The sequence below is a fragment of the Vidua macroura genome, chromosome 2 (genome assembly GCF_024509145.1).
Source record: "Vidua macroura isolate BioBank_ID:100142 chromosome 2, ASM2450914v1, whole genome shotgun sequence".
Classification (NCBI taxonomy): Eukaryota; Metazoa; Chordata; class Aves; order Passeriformes; family Viduidae; genus Vidua; species Vidua macroura.
This window is the reverse complement of record NC_071572.1, coordinates 116646396-116659084: the sequence shown is the minus strand read 5'-3', so window position 1 is coordinate 116659084 and position 12689 is coordinate 116646396. Positions and strand designations below refer to the sequence as shown.

At 53.8% G+C, this 12689-nt stretch overlaps 1 protein-coding gene across 6 annotated transcripts in view; it reads right to left on the bottom strand.

Annotated features, from left to right (window-relative positions):
• The window catches only part of TIAM1 (TIAM Rac1 associated GEF 1), a 157734-nt gene that overhangs the window by 101188 nt on the left and 43857 nt on the right, over positions 1 to 12689 (bottom strand). For 2 of the 6 annotated variants that reach the window (XM_053970059.1, XM_053970063.1), the window contains exon 1: positions 2096 to 2151. The exons of the other annotated variants lie outside the window; for them this stretch is intronic. In XM_053970059.1, coding sequence (XP_053826034.1) covers positions 2096 to 2120 — 25 coding nt within the window. In that variant the 5' untranslated portion in view covers positions 2121 to 2151. Of the gene's footprint in view, positions 1 to 2095; positions 2152 to 12689 lie in introns of those variants that run through there. 6 annotated transcript variants of the gene reach the window in all.

Here is a 12689-nt window from a genome sequence, read left to right as displayed (position 1 = left end):
AGGATGTTAAAACACTCTAATCTATAAATAATGTATTCCCCTCATCCAGCAATGGATTACTGGGCCATAAAACTCCCTGGAACGCTCCGCACAGTCGCCAGTTTAACGAAATAATACCCAGGAAGACACATCAGTAGAGTCTCGTCCTCCTTCTTGATGAACTCTTGCAAAGATTCCGTGCCACTGTTACTTTTGCACTGGATTTTCCTTTACAATTAATTATTTAGAAGCTGGTCTTTTATTCTAGCGGCCTTCTTTTGCCCCCACACCAAAGACCCTTTAATTTTTTGAGCTAATAACCCTCACAGCTGAGAGAAGACCAGCGCTGGGGAACTCATCAGGGCCAAAGGGAAGCAGTGAGGTCTCGCTGCCTGACGCACGCAGTGAGGTCAGTTTAGACCCAAGCCAAGCTGCTGGGAGCTCCCATTGCTGCCCCAGCTTTGGGCAGGAGGACTCCCAGGCATTCCCTGGAGCAGTGCAGGTCACTGATCCTGCAGGGAAGTAGCTGTGTTTTCCTGGGGGCTCGTTTCCAAACAGCCATTACCTACAAGTCAAGCCACAGCGTGTAACTTCATTAGAGACAAACGAATCTGCTCCAAACACGGATGCCTAACAGACTCACTGCCACTGCAAAATCAATGCCTCTTCTCAGCACCAATTCCAGCAGGAGTCCTACTGCTGATTTCCCAGAGCCAAAGCATTAAGCTTTGGCTTAATTTAAGCTCTAGCAAACGCTTAAATGATGCAAATTTGCGGTTTGGCAGATTTTTTTCTGTCAGGCATTTTGGAAAAATAAAGCGTTTCTGCCTCAAAACAAGTTAGAAACCAGACAGGCACCCTTTAAAGAGCAAGTTCCCCAGGAAGCAGAACCAGGCCTGCCACATTTGGGCACCTGATCCCTGAGCTCCGTGTGCCGTGCTGAGCACAGCAAATTTCCACACCTTTTCCACAATGCACGGATCACTTTAAACTCTGAAAGGATGGGGGAAAACAGGCAAGCCAGTGACACCCACCAAACCTGCTCGCTTCGTTCCACAGCACTGATCACGTGTGGAAATGTAAATCCCTCCTGCAATATTAAAACACCATCCAAGGAGCCAACAGCCAGCTCAGCAATGGGGCTCTGGTAAATGCAACAAAACTATGAAAGCGCGTTTCCAGCAGCTCCGGAGTGACTTCATTCCCAGAAAAAGGTATGCGTTATCCTTTGCCTCTGCTCCGGAGGATTATTCACAGCCGATGGGGTTGCACAGCTCTGAGTCAACCCTGGCCGTGGGAAGCAGGAGCCATCCCCGAGCCTGCCACGGCAGCCCTGGGGACAGCAGGTCGGGCTGGGGAGCCGGGGCAGGACGGGAGCCCGGCCCCCAGAGCGCGGGGCCAGCACAGAGCGCTGCCGCTCAGCCCCGCTGCTTAGTCACAGCAACTGCAGAGCCACGGCTCTGTGCTCACATTTCCTGTCACCAGCCCAAGAATTAGGCAATTTAGATTCAGAGATAGCGCCCGGGATATTAAATCACTTGATAAGCCATCGCTGGAGGAACCAGGAGGAAAATGAGCAGCTCGATAGGGACGAGGTTCCCCCAGTCCCGGCTGCGCAGTGTTCCCGAACCTTTGGGATGTGTGAGCCCCCCCCAAGGCAGCGTTCCCCCCTCGGGGAGCAACACCTCTCCCCACCTCGCAGAGACACCCAACAGAGCTGGAGTCAAGTTGAAACCTTTCACGGGGCTCATTTTCAACAATTAAAGAGCATGGCAACCTGTAATTATGGAAAATAAAGCCAGACAGCTGGAGAAGGGAACATCTCTAGTCAGTAACACGATACCACGTTTTCTCTCTCAGGGAATTCAGCTATGAACTCCCCAGCTCCCATTCAATCAGCTCGGTGTCCGGGCGAGCAAACAGCACCTGACAACGCAACTAAACACAACTCACAGAAAGCAACACCTCTGTCCGCACCGGGGAAAGACGGGAACTGGGAGAGGAAAGCCCTCCTGGACACCCAGCCCGACTGCTACACCCCAAAAACCCTTCCCCAGCTCCACGCGAGCCCCAGCACGCCGGCAGGCAGAGCTCCTGCCGCCCGCCCGGCGCTTACCGCTCATCATCAGCAGCACAAACATCTTCTCCTGCGCTCCCCGAGCCCCGGCTGCCGCTAGCAGAGAGGAGGAAGCGCCAGCATTTCATTCCCCTTCTGCTCCGGAGTGGGTGTAACTTGCGAAGTTTCACGCTGAGATGAGACGGGTCAGTTGGGTGTGTTTGAAGGTTTGGGGTTTTGCCATCCCTCCCTTCCTCCCTCCCCCGGTCTCTTCCTCCCTCCCTCTCCTGATTAATTCCTCCCGTCACAGGCTTCAGACGAGCTGCCACTCAGCCCCGCTGGCTCTTGAAATCTGAATTCCTAAGGACATCCCTCCGGGGTGGCTTTAACTCACCAGCGCTGCGAGAGGAGCCAAGAACTAAATCCCCAGTGAGCCCGGAGAGGCGGCTGGCTCCTGCTTTCCGAGTGCGCCAGCCCCACAGCCCTCGGGATTCTGCCGTGCTCGCAGGCAGCAGCTCACCAGCAAGACAGAAAATAAAACATTCTGCCCCAGCCTGTGCCTTTTGCCTCTGCCCTTGGCTCCCCCACCACCCCGAGGCTTTCTCCTGGTCCGTATCAGATGGTGCTTCTGGAGGGGACTCGTTAAAAAAACACCAGCAGCTGCTCCCAGCGAGCAGCCCACAGGTGCAGAAGGGTTTCCAGGATTGGGAACTGCAGGGAATTAGAAATTACATAGATCTGGTTTTACTTAATTCCTACTTCCACATCACTGTCTCTGGATTAAGATTTGAGCAGCAGCATCCTCCAGACCAGGGCTGGCTAATGGTTGCTATAAATAAGAAATACCAACACAAACCCAACCCATCTGTGTTTATCCCCCACCTTGCCTCTGCACCACATATACGGGACAAGAAAAACAGGTATGAAACTGCTCTGAAAAAAAAGCAGACAACACAGTAAATATTCTTTACAAGAAGAAATCAAATTAATTAACAAATTACCATTTACAACTCTGCATGATGCTTCACACATACCGACTATTGAGCAATGCCCCTACCCTTGCAGTCCTGCCCTCTGCAACCCAGCAGTGACCACAAGTTGGGAAAAGGACAGAACCACGAGGGACAGAACAAAATAAAATGGCAAAAGGGACGTGCCCAGCTCTGACCCAGGGCTGGACACGCTGCTGTGGCACTGAAAGGATTTACCAGCTGGAGCGAGGCTCTGGGCTTCCACACGCCCGGGGGTGCTGTGGGTGCAGAGCAAGGGAGGAGATGATTCTATTTTGGGACAGGGACCAGATATCAGAGAAGCAATTTGACATGGCACAGCCATCCTTACAGCCCCCGTGACCAGGAACAGGAGCGAGCAGTGAGTCTGAGCCCACTTCAAACAGCAGCCTGGGTTTAACTTCTCAATCTCAGATGTTTCCGACAGATCCACCCACGTCCAGCACGAGGTCCCCCGTGACCACAGGCACGCCCCAGAAGCACCACAGTGCTCCACCTCGGCAGCAGCAAAGGGCTGAAGGAGGGATGGGACCAGACACTGTTTGGCCCGGGGAGCACTCAACAACCCCCAGCATTATGGTGAATTCAAACCCCGAACGAGCAAACCAGCAGCTCCCACTGCAGCACAAACAAACGGGAGAGCAGCTCTCAGCGCTGGGAACTCCGAACCCCGAGCAGACGAGCAGGTTTGGCGAGCCACCAGTGACTCAGAGGGCCACGGGGGCTGCTGCTGCTGCCTGCCTTCGGGTCCACTCGGGCTCGGCCACCTGGAACAGGGCAGAGCTCCCACACCGCCCAGCCGGGATCGTTCCCGTCCGAGCGGGATCGCTGTGGGGCGGGCACGGCCTGTACCCACACACGGGTGTGCACACGCCAGCTCCCACAGACACTGCAAGCACCTTGCCACACTCCAGAGGAGGGACAGGTGCCTACTGCCACAGATCAGCAGCGATTCTCACATTCGGAGGGCAAAAGGCAGCACCGCCCTTCTGCTGCCGGTGCCATCTGCACCCTGCCACAGCAAACCCTGGCACGGCCAGAACTCCCAGGAAAACATGAGCTGCTCTAAGAGCAGCTTGCAGAAAGCTTCAGACGTTGGTGTGACCACTGGTGGGTTTTAAATCACAGAATCATTTCGTTGGAAAAGACCTCCAAGGCCATCCAATCCAACCTGTGCCTGATGCCTACCTTGTGACCAGCCCAGAGCACTGAGTGCCACATCCAGGAATTCCTGAGACACCTCCAGGGATGGGCACTCCAACCTCCCTGGGCAGTTCCGAGGCCTGAGCACCCTTTCCATGGGAAAATTCCTCCTGATGTCCAGCCTGAGCCTGCCATTCCCTCTCCTCCTGTCCCTGTTCCCACCCAGCTGTCCCCTCCTGTCAGGCAGAGTCACAAGGTTCAGCGCAGATCTGCAAAAGAAAGGCAGTGACTTCCCCTTCAATCACGACCCAGAGCAGTGGAGCAAAAACCAGCGAGCCGTAAGCAGCAACCCTAAGGTATGGAGAGAGATCCATGGAGGGAGAGGCAAGGGATGCCTCCTCCTGAGCCGTGCAGGATCCCACCCACCCTGCTCCTGAGAAACGAGATGCTCCCTCCAGGGAAGCGTGGCTGGGCGAGCAGCCCGGGATGGTGGGAGCAGTGCAGGGAAGGTGTGGAGCGGCCGTCCCGCAGGAGCCTCGCCCGGCGGGCAGTGCCCCGGCGGGCAGTGCCAGGGAGAACAGGCACTTCCAGGCCTGGCGCTGGCTCCCGGCCCCTGCTGACGCACTGGGATACACCCTTTTGATGTGGGCTTCCTCCGAGGGCCCGAGCCAGCTTGTGTAAACAGCCGTGCTCCCCTGTGCCAGCCAGGAAGCACCAAAACCTGTTTGGAGACAGCCCGGCATGCTCTGCCCGACACGGCACGCAGCCAGCCAGGCCAGCTCCGAGGGGGATGGCTCCAGGGAACGGCACCTCCAGCAGCTTCAAGGAGTAGCCATGAGCTCAGCCCTGTAGCAGGGCACAAAACGACCCTCCCCTCCTCAGCTGAGTAATGGTACCACTGGGAGAAGTCTCTTTTCCTTCCATCCTTCTGGCGGGATGAATCCCACCGGTCTGGAGAAGACTTAGGTCAGACCTCCATGGGGGATGCAGCTCCTCCTGAGGGGCAGCTCTGATCTCTGCTCCCTGTGACAGGGACAGGACCCAGGGAACAGCTGGAGCTGTGTCAGGGGAGAGTTAGGCTGGGTATCAGGAAAAGGTTCTTCCACTGCCCGGGCTCCCCAGGGCATGGGCACGGCCCCGAGGCTGCCAGAGCTCCCCAAGCCTTTGGACAGCGCTGCCAGGGATGCTCAGGGTGGGATTGTTGGGGTGTCTGTGCAGGGCCAGGAGTGGGATGACTGGATGATCCTTGTTGGGCCCTTCCAACTCAGGACATTCTGTGATTCTGTGAATCTTCCAGGGAATATCGAGCTGAGACGTGGAGATCCCACCACAGAGGAGAAAGGTCCCTCAACACAGCACTCCTCTGTGGTGAAAGGAAGGGAGACACAATCCAGGTCTGTATCCTGCATAAAGGTGTGTTTATCAACCCTAATTAACATCCTGGGCCTCTCACACCCCGGCACACCTGCTAATTAGCACGCATGAGTTAATATCATTTTAACAATGGATTAGCACTTGGGGCAGAAAAAAGGGAGTCACTTCAGCACAGTGACTCACCCTGAGCACAGCAGGAAGGTGAGATACGAGGAGCATCTGCCCTGCTCACACAGGGCTCTGCAGACCGTATCTCCTTAACTAAGGCTTACTTTACAAAGCCAAGCTGCTTCAAAAATTCATGATTGTATCTGGCTTATTTTTCACCTGCACACACAGGTGGCCTTGGAGGAGCGTTCTGTCTCCGCCATCCAGACGACCGGAGCCGCTCGGCTCCTTCTGCAAGTCCCGGTGGAGTTCCTGAGGTGATCATCACCCACTCTGATCAAGCATCTTTCAGGACACGACCTGGGGCCTGCCAGCCACTAATCATCCGTCAGGAACATCCCCAGGGCAACACCAAGGAGCTGATGCCCAGTTTTGGTGCCTCTCCAAACATCCCACAAGCACAGGTGACCCTGGTGGTACTGGCGGGCACCGGGCACACGTCACTGGGACATTGGTGCCCTTTTCCAGGGAATCCTGGAAAAACTGCAGCCCTACACACATAACCTGGCCTTCAAAGTTCCCTGTGGATGACGTGGCCAAGCCATGCACTGGCTTTCACCCTGGAATCCCACTCTTTGTGCCTGTGTAGCCTCACGCACCTGGCAGGAGCAAAGGGTTGTCTCTGTTTGACTCGAGCCATCTTGTATTCAGTCCAAAACTGAAGAAGAAAGTTGACTTAGCTTGCATTGTTTTTTTTTTTTTTTTTTTTTTTTGAAACCTCAGGCATTGATGGAAAACCATCACACCACCATCAGAATCGCTTCTACCCCCTCAAATTGATGTTTAACACTGCCTGCCTTCACTTTGTCCAACAAAAACCTGCAAACCAACCCCTGGCAATTACAGAACATTAATGCCATGAAAAATTATACTGGGCTGAATGTATCCACACTCCCTGCTATCAGAAAGATTTTCTCAGCCTCATGTTTCTATTTGGGATTAGGAAGGCAGTTGTGAAAGGCAAGTATTGTTCAGTCACAAATAGTTCTCTTTCAGCCTCTACAGAAGTCAGGTAATGAATTACAGGAGCTTTTTTTCCCTTTGGAGAGGTCAGCAGATATATCAGCTCCTGGGAAAGCTGATCCCTGTTGTTTGGCTACAAGGGGAGCTGAAAAAGGCTCCTAATGAGCTCCAGGGAGTGGATGGTGGCAGCGAGCCAGCACCTTTGCCTGTGAAACCAAGACAAGTGACAAGAGGCAGGAACCACCTCTGGCCCAAGCACAAGCTAAAATTTAAGGTTTGCATTTCGCGGCGCTGCTTGCGGCTGGCAGCTCTCACAGCAACGTGGGCACTCTGCTTGCAGACACCCAAAGAACCTCCTGAGCTGGAAGGGACCCACAGGGAGCATCCAGCCCTGCACAGACACCCACCAACCCCAGCCTGTGCATCCCTGCGAGCGTTACCCAAAGGCTCCTGGAGCTCTGGCAGCCTCGGGGCTGTCTCCTCACGGGCCAAGGCAGGGCTGCTGCTCTGCCCTGGCCCCGTGCAGGTGTGTGCAGGTACAACACACCCCTCTGTGTACGCAGGATCAGCTCCTACAGAAATCCCTGCTTCCTCTCCTGCACTGGGGCAGCTCTTCCGGACACGCACGCTGGCCCAAAGCCACCGCGAGCTCTGCGCTGCCCAGCACCAGGGGGGTTTTTTGGGGTGCCCAACCCCACCTGGTGGGCTCCCCTGAGGGGACAGGGCTGTGGCTGTGACAGCCCACTGCACACAAGCCCCGGGGCAGCAGTGTGGTGCAAGGACCAGCCAGAGCTTAACAGAACAGGGACTGCTTCCTTTTTCCATGGGAATGCTCAAGGAGGAACGTTTTATTCAAGACCTCTAATGCAAACACCCCCTCTCATTTTTTTTTTTTTAAACTAGGCAGTAGCTGCTGTCATTTTCATGCTGCGTTCTGACACACTTCCACCACATCCCTGCCAATAGTTTTAATTTCATTGGAAAAATCAGCTCTGAGCGAGAGTGACAAGCTGCACGCTGGTGACGAGGCTGTCAAGTGATGGATAATGTAGGTTTACTTTAGCTGTCAAAACTTTTCAACGCTAAAAATAGGTATCACAAGCTTCTGGACTCACTGCACTGAAGCATTAAACACACAGGATATTGACACCCTCAGAAGCGCCCAAAGCCACTCAGAGCTGAGTAAAACCAGCAATGTGTGATAGACAGCAAAGGTCTCTGAGTTTTATTTATCTGGAGAAGAGGAAAACAACACACTACAGGATGAAATCTCATATCCACGCTGGCCAAAGCAAAGACAAGATGCTGCACACACACCTTGAAAGAGAACAGCACAATATGGGATGCAAACCTGGGCAACAACAGAGAGAAAGAAAGAGAAAAGCTGAGAGAGAAAACCTCGTACCCTGTTATCCCAGCTCTCAGTCCAGGCCCCACAGAAAGGGAGGGCAGAGATCGTCCCATGGCAGCTCCTTCTCTCCTGCCCATCCCTCACCTGGCCCTGCCCAGCAAGAAAGGGCACAGAGCTGTGAGTGGGAAGGATGGGAAAGCAGGGAAGAGCAAGGGGTTTTGCCAGGGGGATGAGATTTCCATGGAAGGGGCAAGTGCTCCCCAAGCAGTGGCCCATCCATGGACAGCAGCCCGGCAGCAGCTCACCAAAGGGGTCAGTGGTTTTTTGGGTCAGATGGGATAGGAGGAGGGGGATAAAGAGGTACCCATTTGCAAACTAAATCCAGCTTTTTTTATTCCCTTTGAGGCACTGGGATGACAAGCACAGGCAGGCCTGTCCCTACATTAGGCCAATATTTACGGCAGAAAGAAAATGAAGTGTCATAAGGAATTACTAATTAGATGCTATCATAACCCTGTGTATAACTGAAGCAGCACTCTGATGTGCTTTGTAAATAATTAGCAAATTAACTTTCACAATGCTCTGCAAGGCAAGTACTATCCCCATCTCCTGCACAGCCCTGATGGAATAAAAAAGATGGTTTGGGCAGATTGTTCCCTTGCCCTGGACAACTGCAGAGCTGCCCAAACACGGGGAGGGGACGTCAGAGAGGAAGGGAGAAAAGGAGGCTCAGGGGGGACCTGACAGGAGGGGACAGCCAGGCTCTGCTCCCAGGAACAGGGAAGGAGGAGAGGGAACGGCCTCAGGCTGGGCCAGGGCAGGATCAGGTTGGAAGCACTGTCAGGGGCTGCCCGGGGAGGTTTGGAGTGCCCATCCCTGGAGGTGCCCAAGGAATTCCTGGACATGGCACTCAGTGCTCTGGGATGGAGACAAGGTGGGCATCGGGCACAGCTGGGACTCAATGGTCTCAGAGGTGTTTTCCATCCTAAATGATTCTGTGATTCCACGATTCCTCACGTGCTGGAGGCAGGAACTGAGGGGGGAAATGCTCTCCACTCCCAGCAGACCCAAATGAAACAGCTGTGAGCAACTGCTCCTTCCCTGTCCATCCAATCCTACCTTCCACCCGAGCAGGAGGGCTGCCACAAGTGTCCTTGCTCCCTCCTTCTCCCACACAGAGGTTCCTAAGGAGCAGGGACCCGAGCAGCACCGCAGCCACCCGCCCACACCCTCCCGGTGTCACTGCCACCTTCCCCCGCCTGCAGGGCTGGCTGGCACATCCAAACCCGAGTCACTCCCTCAGCAGCTCCCTGCCAAGCGGTGGGAGCAGGGAAGTGAGGGGAGGGAGCAGAGGAGGAGGGCAGGAGCACCAAGGCTGCTGTGACTTCGTGCCGGATGCACGCTGAGAAAGAGGCAGACTCGCGTCTATTTTAGATGTGCTGCATAAAAATAAAAGATGCTGGTTGACTGCACATGTTCTCATTTTTAGAAAACAAGCTCCAATTTATTTCTTCTATTACAGCCAGATGGTTTAAAAAAAAAATTTAAAAAAACAACAACAAAAAACTAAATCTCCCCTCAATGTCACCTCAATGAAAAGCAGCCTTGACCTGGTTTCAACCTCCCCGGACCAGAGCACGGCACAGGAGCCACACTGTTAACAGCTCTCTCAGGGGCCCTGACCCCACTCACAGCCTGGCCCAAAGCCCTCCACGGGGAGCAGAGATCTGCACCTCAGGTCCTGCCCAGAGGGCCAGCAGCACTGCGTGTCACAGGCTGACTCAGGGCTGTAAACATTACAGCAGGCACACAGGGCTGGCACAACTGGACTGACCACATGTCTCTGCTCTATGTCTCGGTGCCTTCCCTGCTCCTCCTTTCCCATTGACTTGCTCTAAGCTGCCTTGAGGGGTCTTTTTCCCTTTTAAAACTCCCATTAAGTTATTTAATTGAAAGAGCAACACAAGTTTCTGTGAAAGTAAGCGCTGATTTTCAACTTTCCCTATTTATCATTCAAAGCCATGCCACAACATCCCATGTAATTCCATCTCCCTAGATCTGTTTGCCACTGCTGTGCTGCTCAGGAGGAACAAACCTTTCATTTCAAAGCACAGTTTGTGCACATCTGTGGCCTCTGTCAGGCACCCACAGTGGTGCACCCAAAAATTCAGTGGGACACAGGGAATCACTGGCAGAGCAGTTGGCATACACCAAGATCTCCACCATGAAGACACTCCTGGCAGAAAGGGAGGTGGGGGCAGGTTCTCAGGAGAGGTTGTGCCTGCTCCATCCTTGGGAGGTTTTCAAGCCCTGCCTGCAGAGGAGCCTGGTTTGGTCCCAGAGCTGATCCTGCTTTGGGAGGACCCCACACATCCCTTTCCACCTGACTGACACGGTGACCCCGAGCTCAGGGGAACTGTCCAAACAATTCCCAAACCCCCAGGACCACCCATGCCTGGCAGAGAGGACATAAGGCAGAGATCTCCACACCAAGGGGAGATGAGCACTGCCTTGAAGCCTCCTCACAGTTCATGGAATGGCAGGAGCTGAGAAGCACGACCAGGGAACACCTTTAAACAATGACTCCTCTCCATGGCCAGCAGGGCAAGGAGAGGAGAGCAGAACAAGCACAAAGAAAAGCATGGAGCAGCTGGAGGCATCTTCTCTGAACTGCAGTCAGAAGTCTTTGGCTGTCTTTTGGTACCAGCACATTTAAAAAAAAAATAAAACAAAAAACCTTGTTCCAAACGACTTTTTGGAGGAAGGCCATGGCTCATTACGGACACAGCAGGCAAAGAATACCTCTGGTTTGTGGTGCTGCAAGCCCTGCCCTGCTCTGTGAGCCCGTTGCTGAATGTCTGCACAGCAGCAGCAACCCTGACAGACAGCAGCCACAGCCATGGGCTACACGCTCACCTCTGCAAGGGCTGCTCCAGGGTCTCACCTGAGCCTGCAGCTTCCAGTGCCACTGCTCTGTGAGCTTGCCTTCTTACTTGTACAAATGTGAGGCTGAAGGCTCAGAGAGCCAGCACTGCTCTGAGTGATCCCTAAGACAGAGTTCATACACAGATTAACTTCTTAAGCAAGCTCAAGGGCAGAGACCTGGTCCCTGTTACTGGCAAAAGCCTTGCATTCTGAAAATCATAATAGTCCCAGAACTGCTGATTACTTTTCCTCATTTGTACTTTTTTTTTTTTTTTTTTAAGTCCTGCCTGTTCCTCCTACTTCTTATGAGGCTTTTCAGTATTTGTCAGTTACTTGAAGGCTAAAGCCTGATTTAGGATTAAACACAACATTTGGGAGTGGACTCCAATGCTGCCTGCTGTCACTGTTCCAACTCTAAGAAGCTCGGAGAGATATGAGGGCAGATCCTGCTCCGTGTAAATCTGTGTGACCAAAACTATTTTCCCTTTATTCTGCTCCCCACGCACACAGACGTGATCATACACAGGGATGGGATGGGATGGGATGGGATGGGTAGTGCTGGAGAGGCATTAAAGTTGCAATAAATAGGCAGGGAGAACAAAAACACGCTGCAGAGAAACAAACCAGCTCGGTTTCACAGGCTGCACTGATTGCCCAAAAGCAGAAGTGTGCTCAAGCACGTCAAGAATGCTGGGCTTGGCCACTTGGAGAAATGGCTTTGATAACTGTGGCCCACTTCCCCCAGTGCAGCCACACTGGGGCAGGGGGGAGGGAACTCCCAAACATAAATAACCAAGTTCTGCATTTTGGGGTTCTGCAGAACCCGCCTGAGCTCCCCCGAGCCGAGGCCAGGCCAGCACACAGGGCGTGAGCATCCACCTCCCCTCCCATTTCACTAACACACCAAGCCCAGAGCTTCCTGCACCACAGTCCTGGAGAGACCCCTGAGGGAGCAGAATAAGCACAGAAAGGCTCAGGAGGTCTCCTGCAGCTCCCCATCAGGGGATCCCACAGCACGGGTGAGCCAGAGCCTCTCCAGCAGGAGCCTCCTCTTCCTCCCTCTCCCCCCTGGTCCTTACAGCAGGTGGCCCCTGGGACATCAGCTTGCAGGACACACGTGGGGAAGCTCTAAAAGCCACAGCAAAGCAGCACAGCCCCACAGCTGGCAAGGAAAGGTTAAAGCAAGGGTGTCCATCTATTACTGGGCTTTGGAGTGAAGTGTTCTGATGACACTACTGGGACTACAAGAGAGCCAAACAGGCTCCAAGACACCTCCTTCCTCCCCAGACCTCTCCAAAAATGACCACATCAGGGCTGTCACATCCTGCCTACCTCTTCCAGCAACCTTGCTCCCAAAACACAGCTGGCCAAAACACCACAGTTTTATTTTCTGGCTGTTTGGCTCCCTGAACTTGCTCACTGTGCACTGAGCAAGGCCCCGGTGCTGCTGCAAGGAGGGGACAGGGAACACATGGCCCTGATTAAAAGGCCAGCTCAGGCTCAGAGCCACATCTCCACCACTGGGCAGGGAAGCACAGCAGGGAACTGGGGCTGGAGTAGGTGAATGAGGTGCACAACACACGGGCTACACTCTGGATCAGTACCTTGGGCTGATCCACAACCACTGGCCCCTGCAGGCCTTTCAAGCTAGAAGTGCTCAAGACTTGCTCTTACAAAATCCACACAAGCACAAAACCATCACAAATGGTATGTCCCTCCC